This window comes from Balaenoptera ricei, chromosome 7 (assembly GCF_028023285.1).
Source record: "Balaenoptera ricei isolate mBalRic1 chromosome 7, mBalRic1.hap2, whole genome shotgun sequence".
NCBI lineage: Eukaryota > Metazoa > Chordata > Mammalia > Artiodactyla > Balaenopteridae > Balaenoptera > Balaenoptera ricei.
In genome coordinates, this window is record NC_082645.1 from 100936423 (window position 1) to 100963589 (window position 27167).

Genomic DNA, 27167 nt, shown 5'->3' on the forward strand with positions numbered 1-27167 from the left:
CCCGAATTGGGATTTTGATCCCATGAATCCATAGGAATACTAGAATCCAGGCTCCACTGGTCCACATGCCTTCTTAGCACACATCAAAGGGCAATATGTCATTCTACAGGCGAGCCAACTGAGCACAGCCAAGGGCAGTGACTGTCGTATGAATTGGTGGCAGACGTGGATGAAGTGCCCAGCACCCAGCTTTCTTAGCAAATTAACTGAGTCGGCTGGGGAACAGAAAGGGCAGGGAAAGATGTTCATTCATTTCTGTTCACACTATAGAGTAGGAAATGGCTGCTGGGTGCAGAGAAATGAAGGACCTGAGAAGATTGACCTCAAATAATAGCAACATCCCTCTCCCATCTGTTCTGGGATTTCACAGTTCACTAAGTGCTTCTCCCGTATTTTCTCAATTTGATCCTCACCACAAGAAGATTTAGCAAGGTGATACTGTTTTCTCATCCTAACTTTACAGATGAGAACTTAGAGGCATGGTCATGTGTTGATGTGGCCAATAAAAGGGGTGGAGCTGAGATTTGAACACTATCTAGTGCTGAACTTCATTCAAGGCCTATAGCCAGGCCAATGTTTTTGTCATTTAAAAAACCAACCCGGGGCTTCCCTGGTGGTGCAGTGGTTGAGAATCCGCCTGCCAGTGCAGGGGACACGGGTTCGAGCCCTGGTCTGGGAAGATCCCACATGCCGCGGAGCAACTGGGCCTGTGAGCCACAACTACTGAGCCTGCGCGTCTGGAGCCTATGCTCCGCAACAAGAGAGGCCGCGATAGTGAGAGGCCCGCGCACCGCGATGAAGAGTGGCCCCCGCTTGTCGCAACTAGAGAAAGCCCTCGCACAGAAACGAAGACCCAACACAGCCAAAAATAAAAATAAATTAATTAATTAATTAAAAAAAAAAACAACCCGATTTACTGTTTCAAAAGTCACACAAGTTCTATATGATTATTATAAGAAAATTCAAATAATTCAGAAAAATATAGATTAAAAAGGAGAGGAGTGTATCCCATCCTCCCCTGTTCCTGAACTATGAGTTTACATGCATTGATAGGTAGGGATTTTTTTTTTTTTTAATGGATCAAACTATACACATTGATGTGCTTTGTTTTTCTTAACAATACATCTTGGCCATTTTTCCAAATCCTTAAGTAGAGATCTACCTCTTTGTTTTTAAATGAGCCATGTTTGAAAATAGAATAGCAACATTTATGTGAATACTGATGACAGGGAAATATTATATTTACCACCAATATTTAATAGTGGAGTTGATTATGGAATGGAAAGGGTGTTGGTGCTCAGAAATGGGGTAAACTGACTCTGATAGTGTCAGCTTACTAATTTTCTCTCAAAAGTGTGGGCTCCAGAGTCAGAATCACAAATAGGCTAATAAGGCTTTGAAAAAGTTATCCAGTAGCTGCTCAGTTTTCCCATCTGTAAAAGGGGGATACAAATACTGTGTGTTCCTTAAGGTTGTAGGGAGGATTAAATGAGATAATTCACATTAAATGCTCAGCACAATGACTGATGAAGACAGTGATGATGACAACAATGACAGTGACGACAATGCTAATTCTCTTTTGATCCAAGAAGGTCAGGTCGGGGTTGGAACAGCAGGTGGTGCTTAAATTGCAAGGTTACCTTTGGCTTGTCAAATCAAACTCTGTGTTACTACGATGTTATACATTTTGCACAGCTCATATTGCTTCCTTCCTGGGTGCTAATAAAAATAAGGAAGAGCATGGAAAACAAAAAAACAAAAACCTCCGACAACTCCTGACAGCGTGACTCCAGTTTTGGAAACAACGACCCAGGCTTTCAGGATCCGGTGCTTGCTGAAACCTTTGAGGGACTCGAGGACTACAATTCCCAAGGTGCACGATTTCACCCCCGCCCACGGCGTTGCGTCTCCTAGTTCTCACCAGGCTCCGAGTTCAAACTACAAATCCCAGAAGGCCTTGCAGCACTGCTCGGGTCTTCCGTCTGAGGTCTTTCACTTTTTAAAGTGTAACTGGGGCCGCGTTGCCCTCTGGGAAGTGTAGTTCCTCGGGGAGCGACCCCACCACCAGCACTACCTCTGAGGCCCGGCTGCTGAAATAAGGCGAGCGAACTGGCAGCGCTCGAGTAACTGGGCCTAACCGGCCACCCGGAAGAGTAACCTGGCTCGGGAGGGCCCTGGAGACGCGCCTGGGTTCGGGGTCGGGCGCGAATGTGGCTCGCATTCTAGGTCTCACCGGGTGAGAAGGTAAGCTGGGAGAAAGGCAGCGGTGGCGGACGAGACCAAATGCCACCCTGGAGCAAGGAGTGGGCCAACGGAAAGGGTGAATCCAAGTGGAGATGATAGGGGTGGGAGTGGCGCTCCCATACTGCCAGATCGGGGAGAGGCGCGCCCCCAAAATGGGGTGGAACACAGATCTCAGAACAAAGAAGAGGGGCGTCCATGTAGTGGGATGGCTTTATGGTTTGGGGCTGATCACTGGGACTTCATCCCATGGCGTCGTCTCCCCTGGCTAGTGGAGGCAGCGCACCTGGCCTTGGACCTGGAGAGTTTGGGGGCGCAGCAGAGCGCTGGTTGGAAAGTTAGGCAGGAGTGTTTTACCCGGGGAGCCTGAGAACTGCAGCCGAGCCCGGGAACGATGCCTTTCCCTAACCCCTTCTTAACTGCTGGTGGTTGGAGGAAGTGGAAGGTCTCTAGGGATCGATGTTTGGAGTTCCTGTCAAAGAGAGCCCCAGCAGGAAGGAAACCTTTTTACCCTGGGGAGCTTCTCAGAGGCCCCCCCACCTTATCATCATTATAAACATTACGTGGCGTTACATTGGGTAGCGGCTCTTCAGTTCGAATCAAGCCAGAGAAATTGGTGTCCAGCGCCTGGGTCTAGAGTATTATAAAAGTGGCTCAGCTCATAGAAAAATGACCTAAGTAAATTAATTGGAAAAAAAAAAATCGGGATAGGGATACAAAACAGAACACATATAATAATCCTATTTTGTAATAAATCATCTGTCTTCCAAATATTATACATGACCTGTATCTATGGATATGGATAGAAAAAAATCAATTATACTGTATTCTAAACTATGAACAGTGGTTATTGATGGATACTGAGATTACAGATTAATTTTACTCTTTTCTTTACATCTTTATGTAGCGTCTGAATTTGTACAGTGAGCGTATTACTTTTTTTTTTGCTTATTTTTCCAGAAGAGTCACTCGTTGCTCTATGGTGGTGGGTTTACCACCTGCAGATTGACTTGCCAGGAATGATAAAACGATGGTATTCGAGGGGTGAATTTAGTGTACAGTGTATGTGATGCTAAGCTTTTTTCCTTCTTCCAGGTCGGAAAGAGGCTGTTTGAGCAAGTGTCACGCCATGGTATGTGGTTGTTTTGGTCTATGTCAGTCTAATCCATTATCCTTTCTAGTTTGAAACGTCGCCCTTCTCATTATCTGATGGGTTTAGGTTGCACTATATAACTTTTTGGGATCTGATAACTCATGTTGGCTGGTGGATGAGAGGGAGAAAAATATTGCAGTTGAAATACCTTTTTGCCTTTGGATTTGATCGACCTTGCTTTTTACTTTTTGTCAGGGTCATGGTTTTTGGCATATGCTACCTACTATCTGTGTGGGTATGTGTTTAATTATAAAAGAAACTTTCATATATCCTTTGGCTCCTTGTGCATTTCCTGGGACAAAAGCTTGTTAAAATCAAGGTAAGCAAATACATACATTTAATGTTTATGTCAATATTGTTTTTCCTTTCTCAGCTTTTGCCAAGTTTCCGATTAAAGATTGACATTCCTGCATGAACATTTCCCTGTTAAAATGTCCTTGCCCCTTACAGAGGAGCAGAGGAAAAAAATTGAAGAGAATCGGCAAAAGGCTCTGGCCCGTAGAGCTGAGAAATTATTAGCAGAACAGCATCAGAACACAGTCTCGGGCTCCAACATTGCTGCCAAACCTTCCCAGTCCAAGCAGGGCCCTTCCAGACACCTCCACCAGGATCCTTCTAAGTCAGGGAGCCATGGTGTCGTTTTCAAGCAACAGAATCCCAGGAGTTCATCTGATGGTGATCAGAGACCTCAAAATTCCCACAGTTTTCAACTCAGCACCTCAGAGCAGGCAAAGGGGACATGGCAGAGGCAAGAAGAGATGCCCACAGCCTGCCCGGGCCACCGCCCACCAAATCAAGTGACTCTCGCTGGGATCTCCCCTCCCTTGGCAAACAGTCCTCCAGCGGTCTCCAGCGAACAGCTCTGGGGTTATGGGTTAGAGCAAGGTCAGATCCAGGCTTCACACGAGACCAAATCGACACCCTTTTTTAACACAACTCATGAGCCTTTGGCCAGAGCAAAGAATTTCCAGGAGACAGCAGCTTCTGCCTGTGGACAGCCTCCCAGGGATCCTGAATTCGAGGCCAGGATGGCAAGACCCTCCACCTCTGGGCAGAACGTTTCAGGGAGTGTGACGCCCAGGATAGAAGAAAGACTACAACAGAAATCAGGGACCCCACTCCACAAAGCAGCAGGCTCCCAGCAGGGAACATGCATAAAAATCGGTGATCGTTTCCAGGTGAAGATTGGGTACAACGAGGAGCTCATTGCAGTGTTTAAGAGTCTGCCCAGCAGACGTTACGGTAATGAGTCTTCCATCTAGTTCTTTCAGATGTTTTTTCCTACTTCTAGAGGCTCTTTAAATCTAACAGTTTCTCATAAATATGAAGAGAGTGCATTGGCACATTATGTCCATCCAGTTGTTAAAAATGTTCTGTTTTACCTCATGTTTCCTTTTATAATAGACGTTCCTTCCAACAGCTGCCATGCTTGGGGGCTGCCACATGGCCACATGGAGAATGGATGAATAGTTCCCCTGCCAGGTGCTTTGTATGCAGTGTAGCACTTAAGCCTAAAACAGTTTTTTGTGAGAAGTAGGTGTTATTTCCATTTTAAAGGCGATGGAACTGGCTCAGCCAGGTGATGTGGCCTGCTCAGGTTGCTTCTCGCAGAAGGGCAGAGCCAAAGCATTATCCTCATTTATATTTGCTGTTTGTCCTCTACGGGGATTTTGTACATCAGTAGGGGCTTTTCAGTCAACTGTTTTGAACTTAGCATTCATTCATTCATTTAACAAACCCTTATTGAATGTCCAAGTACAGCTCATACCAGCAGTCATCAACCTTACTGTGGGCAAACCAGGTACTTCTGTTTCATTTCAGATCCTGCCACCAAGATGTGGAACTTCAGCATGACCGACTACGGTGCCCTAAGTAAGTAGGTGTGTGGTCCCCCCTCATGCAGGGGGATGCTGGTATTGAAAAGTTCCTCGAGTAGCGGATATAGTCTGGCTTGTGGTTCAGATGGCTTTTGGGACGCCATCCCAGGGCTCCTCTTCCTTCTCCCCATGGTCAGCCTAATGAGGCAGGTCCTTGGGAGGAGGGCACCGGTCATGTTAACAGAAGCTAGCACTTACAGAACCTGCTACGTGCTAGGCTGTTCTAAGCCCCTTATCTATGCTACCTCTTTTATTCCTTATAACAACCATTTTACAGATGGGAAAACTGAGGTCCAGAGAGGCTCTGTAACTAACATAGGGTCACACAGCCAATCGGTTGTACAACTGGGATTCAAACCCAAGCCACCTGACTTCAGAGTGTATATTCCCACTGGACTGCAGGCGCCAGCCATGCCAGGCAGCTGTGCCGGCCCTGCTCCCAGGAACGTTAACCGTTCAGCAGACAACACAAACCCGAGAGTGCGGGGAGCGGGTGTTGCCCAGGCTGGCTCCAGCCAGTGTCATGTCTGGTGGTGGTCAGGGCCCCTGGGTGCGCACCACTCTGTCTTCTGAGATTTTGTTGACTGTCCTACACCAAGGTTTTTGTCACCTTGTCCTAGTGCCTGAAGCCTGCACCTCTGTTAGAGTCAGCCCTGAGTGTCTTCATCTCCCGTTCTACTCTTCCCTCCCAGCAGCCATTTCTATGCCCTCTCTGTCCCCAGCCAGTTCAAAAAGGGAAAAGCAGAGGATGCATGGTGAGGTTACTCCTCCACAGATTTGGGGCACGAGGTGGAATTCTCTGACATCACCAGTACAGTTTCTGGGGGTGATGGGACAGCTCCCTCCCTGCAGAACTTCCTGTTTCTCTCCTTGTCCTCTACCTCTTGAAATGTTTGACACTAGGTTTGGGGGAGCTCGCTTTTCCCATTATTTTGATCCATTTGTTAGGTGTTGTGGGGAGGAGAGCCAGTGCTCTGGGTTAACATTGTAGGTCTTGATACCTGGTGTTGTGTTATTGCTCGTGTTAAACCAGTGATTTCCACTGTTACGAAATTCTTTTCATGTCATGTCAATTTTTTTTTTTTTTTTTTTTGCTTTTCTTATATTTTTATATATGTATACAAAAGTAACCTACAGAGACTGTTTAAAAAGTCTCTGTTTTGTTTGTTTTGTCCTCTTTTTACTCCTGTCCTCTGACCACAAGGCATGGTGACTCAGATGACCAATGCTTTTGCAAATTCATTTAGGTTTTCTGTGCAGTATGGTTGTTTTTGGTAATGCTCCACGTATTTTTTTTTTTTTAACTGTTCATTGGGCACAAAATTCTGTCTATAGCTTTCAGGTGAATTTTGCTGATTAGGAATTGTTTAGCTCCTCTGTATCCTTCTCAATGTTTTGCATACTCAATCTGCTCTCTACCAAGATATACCTGGAACACTCTCCCAACAACTGTGGATTTGTGCCTTTACCCTTGTTTCTTAATTTTCGGATACTTGATGATTGCTGTGTCATCTTAGTAGATTATACTTTTTATTAATGCAACATATGAAGACTGTCAGTCTTTCTGTTATTTGTTTGGGTCCACCTCTGAATTTTGCCTTTTTAACCCTACCACACACTCACTGTAGGTCATGTGGGAAGTATGTCAATGTGCAAAGAAGAGAAACCAGCCATCCTCCCCTACCCCCGTCTGTCCCCACTCACTTAACCACTGCCAGCATTTTAGTTTTGTTCCTTCCAGCCTTTTTTCCCCTATGCATTAAGATATACAATGTTTTCTATATGTAATGTAATCTGTATCTTGCCTTTTTCACTTAATGTTCCTGCATAAAGCACTTTTATTTTAATGATGCATGTTATACAGTTAATTCTGGGTGATGAAAATGTGCGTGTCCATTACTGAACCACTTTGACCTCCAAAAAAATGATTTCATACTTAATAGCATTTTTTGTCTTTTCCAAAATTTCTTCCAAAAAACAAACAAACTAATGGCTATATAACATTCTCCATTGTAAGAATGTGTGATAGGGACTTCCCTGGTGGTCCAGTGGTTAAGACTCCACCTTCCAATGAAGGGGGCACGGGTTCGATCCCTGGTCAGGGAACTGAGATCCCACATGCTGCATGGCGCAACCAAAAAAAAAAAAAAAAAAAAGAATGTGTCATATACTGGGTAAATCATTTTCTTTTTGTTTAATATTAATCTGCTCCTAGTTTCCCCAGTATCAAAGCTATAAGGAACACCTTTGTCTATAAATTTTTGTTTTTTCAACTTGTGTTAGTTGAGATAGATTCCTAGAAGTTGAATCATTTTGATCACTTTTTAGGGCTCTTGCCGTATATTGCCAAATTGTTTTCCAAAAGGTTTTATTCCTATCTGATATCTATTTTTCTAATCCTGCAAGTTCGATAAGTTAAAAATGGCTTTTTATTACTCTGATTGTCTGCGGAGTTGCACGTTTCTCCAAATGTCTATTAGTCATTTTCCCCCTTTTGAATTGGTTGCCTAACTTCTTATCTTATGTGGTCTTAGTATTTTTTTTTTCATTTATTTATTTATTTATTTTTGGCTGTGTTGGGTCTTCGTTTCTGTGCGAGGGCTTTCTCCAGTTGCGGCGAGCGGGGGCCACTCTTCATCGCGGTGCGCGGGCCTCTCACTATCGCGGCCTCTCTTGTTGCGGAGCACAGGCTCCAGACGCGCAGGCTCAGTAGTTGTGGCTCACGGGCCTAGTTGCTCCGCGGCATGTGGGATCTTCCCAGACCAGGGCTCGAACCTGTTTCCCCTGCATTGGCAGGCAGATTCTCAACCACTGTACCACGAGGGAAGCCCAGTATTTTTTTTAAAGTATGAGCTCTGTTCATATTTCTTGCAAATATCTTTATTCACTATTTTTGCCTTTCGTTTCAGTTTGTGTTTTTTGACAGTTTAGCTCTATGTCGTCAAATCTATTAATCTATAAAATGCCTCAGTAATAGAGAAAATAAGGGTCAGCACTGTACATCTGTGGCCTCATGATCCTGTGTCTCCTTCCTTGTCCTCCCAGCGGTGGACAGAGCAGTGACCTGGGAACAGGGTTAAGGGGGTGACTTCTGGTGTGTTGACTTCCTTCAGTGGCTTCTCGGACATGGCCACAGAAATTATCTGATAAGTTTACCCATCCTGGTGAGATCCCTGTCCCCCGTGTTCATTTCTGAATTCTAAGTTTTTTAAATTAGGAAACCTAAGGAATAGAAGAGTTACATTCAGGAAATCCTGAAATACCTGAAGCCCCAATTAAAGCACACCTGCACACCTTCCGCATCTGACTACGCTTTTTCTCTCCTGCCTGCCCAGCGAACTTCCTCCTCACCCTGCCCCTACCTTCCTCCTGTGCCTGCCTTAGCATGCCAGGGCCACGAAAAAGTCGCTCGGGTTGTCACCTCTGTCCTTTTCTTCTTCGGCAGTGAAAGCAGCCCAGCACCTCCAGGCTGTCACTCTGCAGCCTTTGGAAGGGGCCAAGGGCCACGTGGAGTCACCCTCTACCAGCAGCGGCGGCACTGCAACCCAGACCTGCCTTCCTGTAGCTCCGTCCCTTGCCTTTGTCAAAGGGCAGTGCGTACTCATCTCCCGGGCCCGCTTTGAGGCAGACATCAGCTATTCAGAAGACCTGATTGCGCTGTTTAAACAGATGGATTCCAGAAAATACGGCAAGTAGTCGGCCTCTGCCTGATTTCCAGGATGCAGAGTGGCCTGTGATCTCAGACTAGGGTGTTTTCCTCTCTTTTAATGTTCAGAAATAACTTTCTTGGTAGAGCCTTTCTAACATCCTCCTCTTCCTGTAGAAAGATGCTCCCTAAATTGTTCCAGATTGTTGAACACATAGCGGGGCCTGCTTTGTCTTTAAAGGCCTCGCAAAGAGAAGACTCCTTCCCCAGTCACCTGGGCACTGTCTTCTTGGTAGAAGCAGGTCAGTTCCTGCTTCAGCCACTTAAACCCATTTAGTTTTATTTTGTCCTTAGTAGAGCTTGAAAAATAGGCACCTGCCATAAAAATAAATGCCTTTGGGTAGACTAAGCCAGTGGCTTTCAAACTTGAGCATGCCTCCGAACCACCTGGAGGGGTGGGTAAATCACAGATTGCCAACCGCCACCCCCAGAATGAAAGCCGGTGCCTGGTTCCCACCCAGAGCTACTGATTTAATCGGCTTGAGGTGGGGTCTGGGCATTGGTGTTTGAAAAAATCTTCAGGTGAGTCTAATAATCAGCCAGGATTGAAAACCACCAGCGAAAGCAAAGCAGTTTTGCTTTATTTTTTGTGAGGTTCTTCAAAAGCTGCCGCATCAGAATAAAGAGCAGAAGAATTCTGAATGCCTGAGTTTCATTCTTAGCTTGGGCCGTGTTGTTTTACAAAACAGTGTGGCTTTTATGGATTTGTATTCCCATTCTTGAAATGGTTTTAGCATTTCCCTAGGCAAGTAGAAAGCAAACCTTTAAAAGCTCCTGCCTTTGAGACATTATGTGCAGGCAGCATCACGGAGCAAACCTCTGTGGAATGACCTGCTCAGTGAGCTTTCATCAAGGTCGGGGGTTCCTTCAGGAGCCGGTGATGCTGGCTGTTGTGTTTTTATCCCTTAGATGGAGAGAGTTTTGACTGGTGAGAGCAGGCTGATGAGTAGGGCTTAGGCACAATGTGCAGGGCCCAGCCTCAGTCCAGAGGGCATTGCCTCCCCTGGCCCCTCAGGTGTTCGGCTTCCGCTTGGGGTGGCCCTCAAAAGGCGAGTCCCGATGACCTGTGTCTTCTGACCTGTGGCCTTTGAAATCACACTCCTGACATGCTCTGCTGTTTGGGGAGGAATGAGAACAGTGAAAGTATTCACACCCAACCCTGCCCAGGCCCCTAGACGTTAAAACACCATGATTGGATTTTTTTTTTGGGGGGGGGGTGGCCATAGCAATTATTCACAGACTTTCCCATTTGCTGCCCTGCCACTGCCAGGATCAAGCTCTTGTCAGAAAGGGTCTCCTGCACTACTCCCACATCAAGAGTAGTCGCTCTGCTTTGGGTCTTTCTGTCAGATTACACCTGGGCCACCTTACTTCTTTCCTCAAGTGGACTCAAAGTATCCATGATGCCTTTTCCCTAACTGCCTTGCTTCTTCAATGACCAGACAGAAGAATTCATTTTTGCTGCCCAGAAAGCACTTAACTGAGTTGAAGCTTGCTTGATTTTCTCAGAAGGTCGATTGGTAGGAAAACCTAAGTAATTAGTCAATGTTGGGTAGCCAGATGCTCACCCTTCTTAGTTAATATTATGTGTAGTTTATGCTACACCGTACTAATCAGAAGGTGGAATAATAATAATAATTTAGCATTGTTTACCTTTTTTTGAGTGCATTGTTTGCCAGAAACTCTTTCATAAGCATTTTACGTTTAAATTTTATGTAATCCTCACAAGAACCCTGTGAGGCAGGGGCTATAGGGTTCTCCTTTTTCAGATGTGGAACTGAGGCACAGGGAAGTTACATAACTTGCCCAAAGTCACACGTCCAGGAAGCGGCAGGCCGGGGATTTGAACATAGACTGTTTGACCACACTGACCACATGTAGCTTGTTTTCCATGTACAAAATGGAGCTGATAATGGTGCCCAGCTTATAACGTATTGGGGAATTGATGAGATGGTGCATATGAGTCTCTTGGCTCCGTGCCTGGCTTAAGGTAAGCAGTGAATAAGTGCAAGCTACAGTATTATCCCGACCTTGGAGATTCAGGGTTTTTCTGACTTGCTGGGCCGTCCCCAGTCCTGTGTCCCCATAGCTCCCTTTATCACCACGCTTACAGCCCAGTGCTATCTTCATGTCTGCTTGTGTTTCCTCCCTGAATTCTGTGAAAGCTTCGATTACTGGTACTCTCCATCTCTGTGTCCTCAGTGCCGGGCACAAGATCAGCCACATCACCCGAGGTTCCTGGGGGTTTGTGAGAGCAGGGAATGAATGAGTAAGTGTGGTGACATTGCAGGAGGGCAGGGTGTCATGTTTGCCTATTTGTTTCTTGTCATTGCAGATGTCAAGACCAGGAAGTGGAACTTTCTCCTGGAAGAGTACAGTAAACTAAGTGAGCTGACCACCTTGCTTGTTTTATATCATGCTGTTGTTAAGCCTTAATTATGTGCCTTAAATTTAATGTATTTTGAAAGAATCACCTCCTTCCTCCCCTCCACTGCGATAACTTCGCATGCTTGCGTACAGGACTAGTAAAGGTGAAGTTGGTCTCGGGCAGCCGTGTCCCTGTGCTCTGGGATGGCGGCTTTACAGCAGCCCAAGCAAGTGCAGGGTCTCATCTTCCATCAGGGTGAGGCGGTACTAGTCAAATTCTTGAGGCCTGTGAAACCTCACACCCATCATAGAAGTATTAGAAGTGAGGGTTTGTGGATTTTGGGAATCCGAGGCAAGCTAGGATTGCTGAGCTTAGATGGAAGCTACTTTAGATTCCCTCTAAGAACAGGCTCTCTCAGCTTACTTCTAGAACCAGATGGTCTGTGAAAGTTGGAGAGCCTTAGTGGTTACAGGCTTCATCAAGGGCTGAGCTCTGCCAGGGGCAGAAGCCAAGGCCAGGGCGCATCAGCGTTTAATAAGCGCTTTGGAGTCTCACCAAGGGAAGGGCCATGTGTACAGATGTAACTACAAGAAGGGGAAGCCAGTTTGGGCTTATCATTTTTCTTCTCTGTGCTCTGCTTGGGTGGGGCAGTGAATGAATTCCAATATGCCGGAGAAAGGGGGTCGGGGTGTGGTCATAGCTCAGCCTGTCTTGGAATACCAGTCTGTTACCCATCTTCCAGACCGTCGATATTCTGCAGTGGGTGTGCAGCCGGCCCGATGGAGGTTCCTCCTGCTTGACCCCCTGAGAACTTTCTGGTACCAGGGTTCGGCCAGGAGAGACGTGCTCCAGCTCAGTGGGGCTGGGAGTGGGGACCCACATCATTGGCTGTCTTGCCCACCAGGCTAGGGCTTTAAGGAAGAGGCTCTCTTCCCTCTGTCTCCTCCTCATGTGACTTACTATGCAGCGTCAGGTAGGTAATTCGATATTCTGGGTCCCATGTGTCCCTTCAGTAAAAAACGGGGTGTTTAATCCATATTTGCCCTACTGACAGAAATTAAATATAAGGGAAGAGCTTTTGATTCCTTGAGGAAAGACTTGCTGCAAACTCAAGGTTAAGTTTGAATATGATGAGTTATTTAGTATCAGCAACCACTAGCTGAAGCAGGAAGGATGGCTGACGTTGATCTGAGACCCCTTGGCTGCTGCTATTTGGAACTCGTGATTTAGAGCAGATTATTTGGCCAAAGCTGAATTTTTGATGAGCGGTAGGAGTGAGTTTTTCCGTCTCACCCCTTTGTCTTTCAACCACAGAAAGACATATAAATATGTGAGCTATAAAGGCTTTGACTTTTATGGAGCAACAAAAAGCAGGATATTTACAGCACTAGCAGATGAATGTAATGTTGAAAAACCATGACTTGCAACTTACATAGCGTTATATAATGGTTGCAAGTCTTGAGGGCCATAGATTCCTTGAAATATCTGCTGAAAACAATGGATTCTTCACCCAGAAAAATGCACATAACAGCCACACATAAGATTTTGCCTTTGATATTAATAATTCCATGGGTCTGGAGTTAAGAATTCTAGAGTCAAGAGTTCATAGAATATAAGACTGATTCTCCCCATCTCATAGATTGGGAAAAATTTGGACCCAGAGAAGGAAAACAGTTGTTTTCCTTGTCGGGAGCCTTGTTAGGGTCACAGTGAAGTCTGACTAGAATTGCTATTTTGAGTTTGTGATGTGACCCACTAGGAAACTTAGAGGCCCCGGTCTATGACGTCAGAAGCCGAGGTGATGAGGCGCTGCAGGACACTGCCGTTCCCAGCTTACTTCCAGTTCCACTGTCAGCAGATTGTAAACCTGGGGAATTGGCACCTCTCTCCTCACCCCTAGGTCTCGCATGTGAAATCAGATCACTGACCTGAGCTAGTGACCGTGTGCGCATGAAACTAACTGAGAAATGACGGTGAGAACTGGGCGTGTGAGTGCCCACTGCTAATGTGGTGACTGCGGTCTCCAGGTCCGGCCAGCCGCAGAGCGATCCTCCTCCCTCTTTCCTAAGTGACTTGCTTCCTCCCGCCCGCAGTGAAACTGGCATGAGGCCTTGTGTTTCCCCCCCGCCTGTCACAGTCCAGAAGGGTTCTTCGTCCCCCTCAGTGATCTTGTCAGCTGCTATTTGAAAACGTTAGCATCTCTCTGCTGTGTGGCCCGGTAGCGTTCTGCCGGAGAGCTGTTGTACAGAAACACTTCTGTGTGACTCATGAAGCCAGACTGCACGTTCCTGTTGTCTTCCAGCACAGGGAAGGGATAGCGGTGGGTCGCTGACAGCGAATGGAGGCTGTCTCAGAAACACACTCAGTTGGCTGGACCAGCAGCATGGGATTTGGGGAGATACTAGTCGATAGGAAACAGAGTAGAAAGTGGGTATTTTTTCCTCTTGAGTGGCCGAAAGGACACAATGCTTACAAAGCCCTGTGTTTCACAGCAGCTGGATCGTTAGCCCTTCCTTAGCTTTCATCAGGTATTTGAGTGCTGAAGATCACTAGGATTAAAATGAAAATGGGTTCTGAAAGCACGTGGAGTGCTCAGTCTCCTGAAGTGTGCAGAAATCAGCACGCTCAGATTTAATTTGGAAACATGCAGTGTGTTTCTGCATCAATATGGACACTCTCTTTTATATTAAGCCATCAACCTTACCTAATTTCTCATCATGGTGATTCTGTTCATGCAAACTGTTTCCAGAAATAACTGATACCTATATTTAGGGAAAGAGAGAGATGGATTTAAATATACTGAAAAGGCAAGGCAATTTAAGGTGGCAGTAGATGGCTCAGCCCTCCATATTCACATCAGTATTTGCAATTGCCAGTTGATGGTTGTGGCAGAAGACTTTTGGAATACCGTGTGACCATATGGAATAGAGAACTGACAACCTTAGAATTTCAAGTAATATCGGGTAGAGATGAAATAGACGCAAGTTCTCTATTTGATTCCTTCTCCTGGATTCCTGGAGAACCCAGTTAGCCCCTTGGTGGGTTGCTATGACTATCTCAGGGTGCCCCGAAAAGGTAAAAGATAAACAGCAATCAAGGATCTGTAAACAATGGTCACTCTCCTAACTCTTCTAATTAGATTTTTCAAGGGAAATATTGAAAGGGAAGAACATCTTGAAAGCTACAACTGTAGGACAGCAGGCTGTGATTAGAAGTTTAATGATAATTCTACTCCCAGGGATTTCTAGGTCTATCCTCTTTTCTCTAACTTTTTAATTTTTAACTTGTCTTCTCCTGCTGTCCCCTGCCCCCCAGAATTATGTTTTATTTATATCTCTGTTTTTTTCCTTCTTTTTCTGTTTCTCTATTGAATAAAGGGGTTTTTTTTTCCTCTTAATTTTAAAATCAGGTGAAGCTAAATTCCTTCAAAAAGAAAAATCAGTGAAATTGATTTTCTTTTACTTCCATATAGATCCAAGGTCATTTATTTTTCCCACCTGGGTTAAAGACTCTGACTAGAAGAGATTTCCCCATCCATTATATTGGGGTGTAGAACCAGCACACGTGGAAGGAAAGTAAAGACCCCTAAATATAAGCTTTAATTGAAGGAGAGTCATGGCCACCCTTAGTAATAGTTTAGACTCTAAGCTTAGCAGGGGTTGGTAAACTTGTTTTGTAAAGGGCCAGATAGTAAACATTTTAGGCTTCGTGGGCCATGCGGTCTCTGTCCCAGCGACTCAGGTCCACCATTATGGCATGAAAGCAGTAAACAACAGTCCATAAACAAATAGGCACCACTGTGTTCCAGTGAAACTTTATTTACCAGAACAGGTAATAGACTGATTTGCCCACAGGCCTTAGCTTGCCAATACCCGTAAAACTCACCTCTCTCGAGAGGAGATGCTTATTCCCTCATGGAAAAGGTCAAAAGTGTGCAGGGCCACGTGCATTGTTGTCAGTTGGTGGCCTTTGCATGGACTCTGCCCTTTGTTGTTGTTTGTAAATAGCACTACTGTCCTACTGATCTTTCTTGGAAATACCTAACAGCTTCTCTGCATAGACCACAGTGTCTTGCCTGTTGACAGCATATAGCTTAAAGTTCTCCATCTTCTCAAACATTGAAACCAAAATAAAACATAAGGAGATTAGAAACAAGGCAAGATTTATTCATTTTAGGCCTTGCTTTTCCTGGGCTGATTTTTGAAGAATATGGGTCCTTACTTATTGAATGGGAATACTAAGATAATTTTTTAAATGACTTGAGGTTAGAAATAGATCGGTCACAAGAACACTTTAGTTCTTTCCGGTGTTTGTGTAGTGTAGTGAAGATCAATTTTGCGTTACTGAGTGCCCTCTTGTTTGCAGACACTAGGAATAGAGAGGGAAAACTGGTTCTCTGCCATGCATCTGTCTGCACCCAGTTTTCTCTCCAGTTACTTTTCGGAGAAGATGGCATGCAGCAGAATTCCAGCCATTGAACTTTGTATCTCAAAGCCCCTTCTTTTTCCCCCAGAAATCTTGCACATTAACACTCTAATTCACACACCTCTGTTCTCCTTTCTAGTGGAAAGGGTGCGCTGCCTTCCACAAGTTCAGCTGGATCCTCTGCCCAAGACTCTCACCCTGGCTTTCGCCGCTCAGCTCCAGAAGACGTCTCTGTGTCCCGTGGCAGACATCCCTGAGGCAGACCTGTCCAGAGTGGATTCCAAGCTCGTGTCTAGCCTACTGCCCTTTCAGAGAGTTGGAGTCAAGTAGGTTCTTCATCTGTCTTCCTCTTGCTCTCTCCTGCTCAGATTTATCGCTCACCACAGACTGGCTTCAGATGCTCCCTCTTTCATGAATGCTCCTCTTTCACAGCCGTCTAGAAGCATCTGGGTATTAGCATTAAACAGCCCAGGTGTGCTGTCACCAAAGCCTGATTGTAACCACTGATTTCAAATTCCGTAAGTTAATTAGGAATTGCATTCCTAATTAACTAGTATTGCAAGTGTGCAGAAACCCAACTCAGAGTAGTGTAAGAAAAGAGATTTCTCATTGCGTGTAATAGAAAGCCCAGGGTCTCTAAAGAGCTCATCAGGACTCTGTGCCCCTCTCAGCTCTGCTTTCTTCTTAGTTTGCTTTGTTCTCAGCCAAGTGCTCCTCCAGTGTGGCAGCGGGGGCAGCCAGGGGCTTCTGTTTTGCACCCATCGGTTCTGCAGCCCAGCGGAAGCACCTCTTTTCTAGTGGGTCCCACACTGAAATATCTGAAATTTGGTGCTGACGCTTGAGCTGGTCAGTCACTGTGTCCTGGGGGCCTCGGAGGTCTTCCTGGTAAGACCAGGTGACAGGCCCATCCCTGGAGCGAAAGGGTAGGGCCTGCCCCACCCCAGTTACTTGGACTGAGAGTGTAAAGTGGTGGTTTTCCAAAAGAAAGTGCTCTTATTATATTGATAGAAAGAAAAAAGATAAGCCCGCGTCCTGACCTGTCCCTTTTTCCAGAGTTTCTTAGGAGAAACAAAATGACAGGTTTGCCCCAGAATTTGCCTTCTAGTAGAAAGATGGGAGGTGGAGGAGAGGGAAGAGGCTGTCTTGAGACTCCGTGTGGCAATAATAAGAGCTAGATCTGATGTCAGGCCGTGTGGTTGGAGATAGAGCCCCATGCAAAGGAAGGACCTACATTGTCAATGGACATGGCCCACGAAGGCAGCCTGCCCGCGTGCAGCCCACTTGTGGTGTTTTGGTTAAAGCTTGGCTGCTGTCTCTGTAGGATTTTGTTCTCCGGGTGCAGTTTGGGCACAGTGGGACCTCACTGCATCCCCACGGTCCCAGCTCTCCCCACACCCTTTTCTTCCTTTGCCTTCCAGCTGCCATCTCTCTTAGATAACGCACTTTGCCGTTTCTTTCATCTGTTGAGATGTCCTTTGGGCCTCGTTTTACCCAGGCTCAAGCTGGGTTTTCCCTTTCATCTTTCTTCCTCCGTCTCCTTCATTAATGCTGAGAGAGGTTGCCCACCCCCAGCTCCTGGACAGCCCCCGTCTTCAGAATCCAGGTTCTTCATGGCTCCCCTGGAGATCCCTGGGCACATGCGGTGCACGCTGAGAGGTGGTGGGTGCGAGGCACCCCGGGGTATGTACATCAGAGCCAGAGCACAGCCAGCTGTTTCCATCTTTTTCTCTATGGCTCTGAAACTGCTAATGGTACTTGCAGCCTTTCTTCAAAACTTTGCATTAATTCCAGTTTTTAACTTTCATTCCCTGAAGTGGAGGAGTTTGGTATTAAGGGAAGGGCTGTCAATTCCACGTTTTTGTTTTGTTTTTTATGTAAGTACTACAACTGGAAACTCATTTAAATGTACATTTAAATGTACAGAGCAAAATCTCTTAGATAGATATCAGCCTGCTCTAATATCTAAACGGTTCCTTTTAATAGAGGAGTGAGTTGAGACCAAGGAAAACAGTCCTCTGTCTAAAGCTGCTCAGTTTCCAAAAGTGGAATTGGGGCTGAAATCCTATCTTCTGATGATGAGCGCAGCGTCTTTTGTGTAATACCAAACTACACTGTCGAAAACGGCATTCAGCTGTGTGATTGTCTCTCTATTATCCAGGCGACATCTTTGTTCTCAGTTGTGATCACTTTGTTCCTTAGTTGGACTACCTCAAGGCAGAGTAAAAGGAAACGCTATGAAATTCAAGCATCTGTTCTGCTTTGGGAATGACCAGGTGGATGAAGCCGTGCAGACATTGTAAATGGTAGCGATGCCTTGGAGGCTGAAACAAAAGGCCCTCCCTGGTTTGTTGCATAGGTGCCCCTGGTCATCCTGACCACCAGTTTTGTAAATCAGAAAGTAATGTAAAAAAAATAAGTCTTTTATACTTGTCTCTCCGCATGCGTCTGTCTGAGTTGATCCCGGAAACGGTCCGGAAGATTTCACCAAGGTCGGCATGACGAGGGGAGGGTGGGCTCCCTTCCCCCCTATTGCAGGAGTCTGGTGGCCACGGCCAGGGGGTTGGGGAGGGGGCACCACCTCTCAACCGGTGGGCCGTGTGGCAGCTGGGAGGACAGAGAAGTGCCAGGACCACGACAGGACACTCGTTGTCTGCTGAGCCTGGGTGTCCTGGGCTCACGCCACCCGCAGACCCGCTGCTCACTTTCCCACCTTTGTTGGGCACTGGCTTCTGAAGGGCGGAAATGCCGTTTCCAGGCAATTCAGAAAGGCCATGTGCACCCCGGAATTCTTGTGGGCCATAGCAGCTGCTGGTCAGAAGAGGGGACATTCTCTGTCTTTTCTGGGTGAGAAGGAAAGGAGAAGAGCTAGTCGACTGGCTTATTATCAGGTTCCTGAGCAAATGATCAGTTCTTCAGGAATTCCGATGAAAGGGGAGTGGTGTTTGGAGCAGGAGACCAGGCATCTGGCACGGGGGATCCTTTTAGCTTTTCACTGATTCATATGCCAGTCAAGCAAGTCACCATCACTGTTTGTGTCTTGGTTATTTTTCTCCTTTGGGGGAATAATTGTTGTGAGGGAAGCACTTCCCCAGCACTTACGACGGCACCAAGCACTGTTTTAAGTGCTTTAAACATCATGAACCCCCGTAACACTCTCTGGGGTAGGCCTTGTCGTTATTCCACGTTACAGCGGAGGCACGAGGAGGTCAGATAACTTGCATAAAGGCACACGGCTCCCAGGTGGTGGAATTGGGATTCCAACCCAGGCCAGTCGGGCTCCGAAGGAGTAGAATAATAATTCCGTGCTTTATTCACAAACTGTAAGCAAGGGCTGCTGCCCTGGAGGGCTTGGGGACCCTGGAGGCTGCTAGGTAATGAGACACGTTGCTGAGGTCGGTGCTCCTCTTAGGCAGACACTCTTGCTCCATCCTTCTCTCTGGCCATCCTCCTTTTCTCCAACATTTTCTGTCTTTGCCAGCTTTACGCGTACAGAGTCCTGTCTGATCTTGAGAAAGCTGTTTTTCCACCCCACCGTCTCTTCTTTCTTCCCTTCCCAGCAGATCCCTCATGTGACAAGCGTGCCCTTCCCAGCCCCTCGTTAGGGACTGTTTCCCACGCTCTTCCTTTATATCCCCTCGGCCTCGCCCACACCAAGCGGCCGTGTGGCTTCACGTGGCGGCTCGATGGCGGGTTAGCCGACGCCCTGGGAAGCGCGCCGTGCTCTGTCCTGACCGTGTCTGCTTTCAGTTTTGCCATAGCGAAAAGAGGCCGCCTGCTGCTTGCTGATGACATGGGCCTGGGGAAGACCATCCAAGCCATCTGCATAGCCGCCTATTACCGGAAGGAGTGGCCGCTCCTGGTGGTGGTACCGTCATCTGTGCGCTTCACCTGGGAACAGGTCAGCTCTCCTGGTGCCGTGATTTTAACGAGGAAGGCTTTCCTCAGTGTCAGAGTCATCAAACGGCAGTTTGGGGACAGGACCTGGGGAGCTCGAAAGATCTGTCTCAGCTGAAGGAGGAAGGGAGCCTGCTGAGGCCAGGCTCCTGGTTTTCTGAGTTAGAATCAGGCTAGGCCTTTAGGGAGGAAGGGCAAGGCCTTACCAAGCTCAGACTTGCTTCCATCTGTCAGTAGACGCTTCCTGAGCACCTCCGGTGCCCCTGCGAAGAACACCTTTCACCTCTGCCCCACTTAAGTTTCAAAATAGTTTTACTTCCTTTATTTCCCTTCATCCTTAAACAGCCGTGTGCAGCAGGCACAAGATATTAACCCCATTGACAGATGAGAAAACTGCCTCTCCAAGAGGTTAAGCACCATGCTTGCTGCTAGTGAGGAACGGTTCCGGGGCCTTGAGGTCGCACCTCCTGACTTTGGGCTCAGGGCCCACACTGGTAGCAGGTGGTGTGGGCAGGAGGTTCACAGTCTACCGGGCACCTTTATGGCAGAAAAACCTGACATGACCATTGTATTATCACTCAGCTGTGAGCTTTGTCTCCCGTAAATCCAGGGATCAGAGGGGTCCCATGAAATGAATAAAACTCTACGTAAGCAAACTTGGTGAGGATGGAAGACATGGTTCATCGTCCGTAGCTTTTCCCAGCTTCATGCTGCTCGAGCTGGCTGTCGGCTTCCTCATGCCGAGGCTGTTACTAAGCCCCCGTGAGCTGCTCTTGGGGAGGAGGCAGCTCTGCCTGCAGCCAGTGGGCCTGACGCCCAGACATGCCCTTCCAACCCAGGAGAAAGCAAAACTTTAAAGAAGTGCATATCGCAACAGTACCTCACCCTTTTCTTGTCCTTGTGATCTGAATTGTGCCAGAGCCTCTAGGAGCTAACAATTCAACACACGTTAGATTCCCACAGCACCCTCGGAAATTCTAGGGAAGAGCAGATGGTCAGATGCTTATCAGCAGGACAGAGCCTGGCCTAGCGCTCCCGGAGTCAGAATGGTGTCAGCCCAGGCTCACTGGGAGCACCCAGACCCCCGGCCAAGGACAGAGGCACCTGGTGGCCGTCCACTGGCTCAGGTACTGGCTTTGGCTAGAGATGGCAAGATTTCTGGGGAAAGCAGGTGCCTTTGTAGAAAGCACTGAACCTTTTCATCGTCGTCAGTGCCTTTGGTGTACCAGGCTCTGCTAAAAATTCCTTTATAAAATTCCTCTTAAAAAGAGTTGCATTCTTTCCTTGCAGAAACTTGTCATCTAGCTAGAGGTCACAGAGGTGGAGTCCACAGACACCCCAAAGCGACTGCTAACAAGTGCTTGCTTACCGAGGAGGGAAGTGTCCCGTTAGTGGAAAGCGAAGGGGAGTGGGTGGGTGAGAGGAACAGGGCGGCGACGGTTGTTTGTGGGGACAAGGTTATGATGAATGCAGGAGGGCCGGGAGGGGAAGAGACCGAGTTTGTCTTCAGGGAGCGTTCACGTCGGTCCGCGTGGAGAGAGGCGGTGGGTGGGTTAGCGGGGCCACAGCTGGCAGCTGCCAGGCTGGATCGCCACTTGGGTTTTGTTCTCTCCTGTCACCCCCAGGCCTTCCGTCAGTGGCTGCCATCTCTGAGCCCAGACCACATCAATGTCGTGGTGACTGGGAAGGACCGCCTGACAGCTGGCTTGGTCAACATTGTCAGTTTTGATCTTCTGAGCAAGTTAGAAAAGCAGCTGAAACCCCCTTTTAGAGTTGTCATCATTGTAAGTGACTTGGCAAAGTCTTTAAGTACTTTATCTCTGGGGAAACTTTCTGCTTGAAAGCTCTAAGAATGTCCATGTCTGTAATCTCATGGAGCCTCACTAGGTTTCTAGGAGAGTAGAAATCACTGGCTTTATTTTGTAGGGAAGTGATCTTTCATTTCTCTCAAATAGCGGTTCTCGACCCTGGCTATGTATTAGGATCTTCTGGGGCAGGGGCGGGCGCTTTTTGAAAAATTGTGGTTTACTAGGTCCGTGCTGGGGGTTTCTAGCCCACCTCTCCCCACGGTGGGTCATGATGGAGGCGAGCACGTGAACCCCCGACGGCCCGGGGCTCCAGGAGCTACAGCCTGGACAGCATGGGCTGTGCCTCCATCTGGTACCCTCCTGTCGGCGTGACTCAGACGTGCAGTTCAAACAGTTAATAGATTTTCTTCCAGCTGATAAAAGGACGCTCCCTTCCTACCAAAATAAAGCAATTTTTACCCTAGTTGTTTTTTTTTAAAGCAGGCTTTAGAGTTTAGAGTCCTGCTCCCAGATGTGATGGTACATCTTTTAGCTGCCGCTTTCCTTCTTCTAACTCCTTTCGTACTCCAGAAGGAAAGTCTAGAGAGACTGGCTTCCAGCCTCCTCTGTCAGTACTCAGTATGTCTACATGGCTCACAAATACAGCCCTGAAAACGAGTGAGTCTCTCCCGGCCCCGGCCCCGTCCGGCCAGCTACCACCCCCAGTCCAGGTGACAGACGTCCCGGGGCGAAGCCTGCGGTAGATGGTTTCCAGGGGAAGCTTACCCTCGCTTTTCCTCTTGGCAGAACAGGGAAACCCAGTGCCTCTGGGTAACACGAAAGGTTTTTTATTCAAACGCGTGACTTGAAAAAGCCAGTGGTGTTTTCCTCCTCTAAAAATAGGATTCTCTACCTGCAGCGGCCTCCCAGATCTTGCTGCTCGTCTTGTCTAGTGCACGTCTCATCTAGAAGGAACGAAAGGAAGGGTTTTTAGAAAACTCTTTGAGGACCTCTGAGTCACTCGCGTCAACAAGACTGCAGTGGGGCCTCTGCCTCGGGTTTCCCGGCTGCGGGCTGACCGCGAGGGAGGCGCCTTCATCCATTGGCTCAGCTAGCCAGAGGTCGAAGGCAGCTCTGGGCCCTGCACAGGGCTGTGTACCGCGGGTGTGGAGGGAGCGGTCAGCCCCTGGTCTCCGGGGAGCCGCAGTCCAGTGAGACAGACCGACACACACGCAGATCATTACAGTCCGTTCCGGGGCCTTCGGAGACGCGGGAGCCAGAGCCTGTGGGAGCTCAGGGAAGCGGGGGGGAGAAGGCGCGGGCTGGGCCGCAGAGCCTTGAGCCAGCTCGGGGCACACACGGGTCTCCAGCACACGGCGTTAGTGCTGTGCAGGGGGGCGGTGCAGCCTGATAAGATAGCAGAGCACCTTTCAGGGGTTTGTCCCGTGTCGCGTGCGAGGTGGGCAGGGCAGGAGAGTCGCCAGCCCCACTTTGCAAGTGGAAAACTGTCCCTGAGAGATGAAGCGACTTGCTCACAATGTCATAGAGAAGGTGCCCCGGAGCCTGGTCCTTGCCCAGGCCCCCAGCCGTCTCCTTGAAGGAGAAAGCACTAAGAGAGGCAGCTTCAGTGCGACGCCGTACCAGGGTCAAGCTTGACGTGGGCTCTCTCTCCGTCTACTCAGGATTTGGCCTTGTTCACTTACGTGACTGTTTCTTTTCAGGATGAATCTCACTTCCTCAAAAACATTAAGACTGCCCGCTGTCGTACAGCTGTGCCCCTCCTCAAGGTGAGTGCTGCTGAGGACAGACTTGGTGCCTGAGCCCACTCGGCACTGAGATCTGCTGTATTTTGCCAGGGCTGGACTGGTGTCCAAGGGGAGCAGGGGCCGCAAGTCCAGGGCTGCGGGCCGTGGATGTGACTTAGCATTGACTCAGGGCATCTCTGCTTAGGACTTCGGTACCAGATTCGTTTTTCTTCCTAACATCCTGCTGAGGAACTAGTGGTCAGTGCAGTCTGTCTCTCAAAGATGAAGACCTGTTGAAGGACACAGGCCAGGTTGGAACTCACTCTGGACTGTCCTCGGGCTCCTCCTGGACAAGGCAGAGGGACAGCCTCCAGCAGCGGGTCCTCTAAACAGCCCTGGAGGGACTGCCTGTCTTCTACGTGCCTTGCAGGGCAAAGCTCTTATGGTGCACAACCAGGCCGTGGGCATCAGCAAGAGGCGCCACAAAGCTGAGACCTGCTTTATAAATAAGATGATACCCTTTTCTGGGGCCGCCCTAAGGCTGTTTTGTTAGCAGGAAGGTCAGCCGTCCACATCCTTTTCTGGGGTGGTCTAACCTATGCCGAGCCTTTGGCTGCTTGAGTCCTTGTTTCAGAGCAGAAAGGGTATGGGTGTGTGTGTGTCTGTGTGTGTGTGTGTACAGTGCAGCTTTGAATCTTTATCCAAAGGCATTCTATTCTGACCTGCAGTATAAGCTCCATGCTTTGTGTGGTACACACTTCGGTGTCTATATTTTATGTCCCAGCCCCTCCATCCCCAACAGAGGGAAGGCCCCCAAATTTCCTTCCGTCTGTTTGGGGTGAGCTTTTTCCTACTTCAGGGAAAAAAATTGTACAATTTGAAAAGTAGTCTTTTCTCTCATAACAAGGTAGAAATATCTCACAGGTGACTTTGGGGGAATCTCCTTTGGTTTGTATGAACTGAGCAAACAAAAGTGCATGTTTATCTTGGGCTCTAGTAAAGTGGCCTTTGGGTTGCACCTGATTTTAAAACTGCAGCTTTTATTGCTTAAAAGAAGCTTTAAGTTGTACCTAAGCTAGGGAAAACAAATATACTACATGTTGGTGAAACTTAATAGCATTTGAAAATTAATTTTTTCCAACTCCCAACAAAACACACTTGAGTGTCTGCTCATTTCAACTTTGTTTTGTGTTCGGAGTAACAGGTGATATGATAACATTTTCCAAAGCAGGATTATGTCATTTTCTCCAAACCTAAAGGTCCTTTACTTAAAAACCTTGATTCTCTGCCCAAATTACCTATAAATGTTTATAGGTTGAGAGCCATTTATGGACACACTTAAGTGTTTTTCCCAAAGTGGTGACCCTTCTTTTGGGGAATTTTAATATGTTTTCTTTTGAAAAATGTTAATAGACCCTGGTACTGTGGTTCCAATATTACAGCCATAACTAAAATTAAATCTGTACCCCTGATTGTTTAGACAAAAGAAACTGCACAGTAGATAGATGATATCATTAAAGATATAATAGGAAAGCTTCTTAGCAACTGTCTTGTTAATGCACTCATTGCCTGGTCAGGCAAGCTGGACTTAAATATTGGTTTCTGAAATATGTGCTTCTGAGCCAGACCTTTTAAAGCAATGTCTACATTTTTCAGATCTTGGGTATATTTCAGAGTGACACATTTAAAACAAAATTTTAACTGCTAACTAGTATGTATTACTCTGCATTGGCCGTAAAACTTGGATGAATTAATATTTCAAAACAGAACCCATGAATATAACCTGTTCATGGGTGTCTCGAAGCCACTGTCATCCATAACATTGACTTCACATGTGCTGGACCGTTGGCACAGGTGAGTGGAGGAGGAGGAGGAGGCATCCTGTGTTATTCTGTTAATCAGGCCTCCCACCTCTCTGCTGTATTTCCATCGAGATCAGAGTTCCTCAACCTTGGCACTATTGACATTTTGGGCTGGAGAATTCGTTGTTATCCACAGGGCTGTTCTGGGCATCGTAGGACATTTAGCTGCATCCCTGGCCTCTACTCACTAAATGCCACTGGCTCCTTCAGTTGTGACAACCAAAATTGTCTTGGCAGGTCTTGCCAAGCGTTCCGGGGGAGGAGGGGGGAATTACCCCTCCCCATTTCTGTTGAGAACCACTGATCAGATACTCTAAGGAAATGAGTGAATCTAGGTATTTTGGGAATAAGAGGAGAGTTGGGAAGAAGGAAAATAATGCCTTTGAAGAGCCAAAGAAGGGCCGAATTTAATACCACTTGACTGTTCCTCTAACTTGTGCGTCTCTTAGAACTATATTCTGATAATTAATATGTCAAAATATTTTCAGCAGATGTTCATGATGAGGTAATTAGGTTATATCCTACTGTCTGTGAGATAGGCCAGATCATGTGGGTTTCCTGAATGGAAACAGCAGCTGCATGCAGGGGACGTTTTGCTTAGGTCGTAAGAAACTGGTGGTGTTGCCCCCTGGGAAATGTGACATCTTTCTTCCCCGACAGCACTGTTTTCCTGGGCTGCTAAGCGGGGTGGTTCTATTTTCATCTACAGTTGACCCTTGAGCAACGTGGGTTTAGCGTGCCTTTAACTTACATTTAGCTGGCCCTCCATATCTGAGGTTCCTCCACGTACCGACATGCATCCAACCTCGGGCAGTATAGTACCGTAGTACTTACTATTGAAAACATCTGCCTGAGTGCACCTGTACAGTTCAAACCTGTGTTGTTCAAGGGTCAACTGTGTGAAAGTAGGCAAGACAGAAAGCTATAAAGAACAAAACTGAAATCACCTTTAATCCCTCCAACACAGAAAACCACTGTTAACAGTTTGGTTATTTTTCTAACATGTCAGCTGTAGGGCAAGATCATTTTTAATGGCTTGGGAGCGTTCTGTGGTATGGACGCGTCCCATGATTTAACCCTTAGTGTTGGACACTGTTTAGCTATTATAAATACTTCTGCAAGTGAACATCGTCCGTATGTTCATAGCTTGTATACTTTGTCCTCTTAGGACGAATTCTTCCACTCAGAATTTCTGGGTTGTAGTTTTACCTTTTGATAGTTGCCTCTGAAATCCAGTCTGGCCATGCATCACCACCTTCACTCCTGCTCAGGCCAAATCACATGGTCTTTTTCTCCACGTGACTCCAGCCCTGAAGGGTATCTGACTTTTCCATTGTGAGCAGTGAGGTGTGTTTGAGTTTCCTTTAGTGGTTTTTTTTTAATTTATAGTGCTTTTTACTGTTAAACCAGTTAGATTATTTCTTTAGAAGAAGAAAGGCGCTCAGAATCCCACCATCCTCCCCTAATAAACAGCTGTTTCTCTTTTTGTGGGAGTAGAGTCCTTTTTTTTTTTTTTTAATAAATTTATTTATTTTATTTATTTATTTTTTTAGCTGTGTTGGGTCTTCGTTTCTGTGCGAGGGCTTTCTCTAGTTGCGGCGAGCGGGGGCCACTCTTCATCGCGGTGCGCGGGCCTCTCACTGTCGCGGCCTCTCTTGTTGCGGAGCACAGGCTCCAGACGCGCAGGCTCAGTAGTTGTGGCTCACGGGCCCAGGTGCTCCGCGGCGTGTGGGATCTTCCCAGACTAGGGCTCGAACCTGTGTCCCCTGCATTAGCAGGCAGATTCTCAACCACTGCGCCACCAGGGAAGCCCCTAGAGTCCTTTTATGTCTGTCGATTGGCTAGATCAGATGAGAATAGTGGTCTAAGGTGTCTGAGCTTTTTCTTTTCCTTTTTCATTGAAGTAGTTTAACTAGATGATATATTCAGAGAGTACAGAAGGGTGTACAGTGAAAAATAACTCTTTCTCCCCCCTCTGGATCCCCCAGTCCCTTGATCTCTCTCCTCGAAGACAGCCACAGTTACTGGATTTTGGGGTTTAGTTGTAAAAATTAGTCTATGCCCATGTCAGTACATTCAACCTGTGTTTCCTTTCTCCCTCCCTAGAGT

The 27167-nt window shown here is 47.2% G+C and overlaps 1 protein-coding gene across 2 annotated transcripts in view; it reads left to right on the plus strand.

The window, feature by feature from the left end:
* Positions 1-2048: 2048 nt before the first annotated feature.
* The window catches only part of SMARCAL1 (SWI/SNF related, matrix associated, actin dependent regulator of chromatin, subfamily a like 1), a 49557-nt gene continuing 24438 nt past the window's right edge, over positions 2049-27167 (plus strand). For both annotated transcript variants that reach the window (XM_059928643.1, XM_059928645.1), the window contains exons 1-10: positions 2049-2244; positions 3337-3373; positions 3768-4636; positions 5216-5266; positions 8717-8959; positions 11313-11363; positions 15910-16096; positions 19518-19668; positions 21290-21448; positions 23173-23238. In XM_059928643.1, coding sequence (XP_059784626.1) covers positions 3826-4636; positions 5216-5266; positions 8717-8959; positions 11313-11363; positions 15910-16096; positions 19518-19668; positions 21290-21448; positions 23173-23238 — 1719 coding nt within the window. In that variant the 5' untranslated portion in view covers positions 2049-2244; positions 3337-3373; positions 3768-3825. The remainder of the gene's footprint in view (positions 2245-3336; positions 3374-3767; positions 4637-5215; positions 5267-8716; positions 8960-11312; positions 11364-15909; positions 16097-19517; positions 19669-21289; positions 21449-23172; positions 23239-27167) is intronic.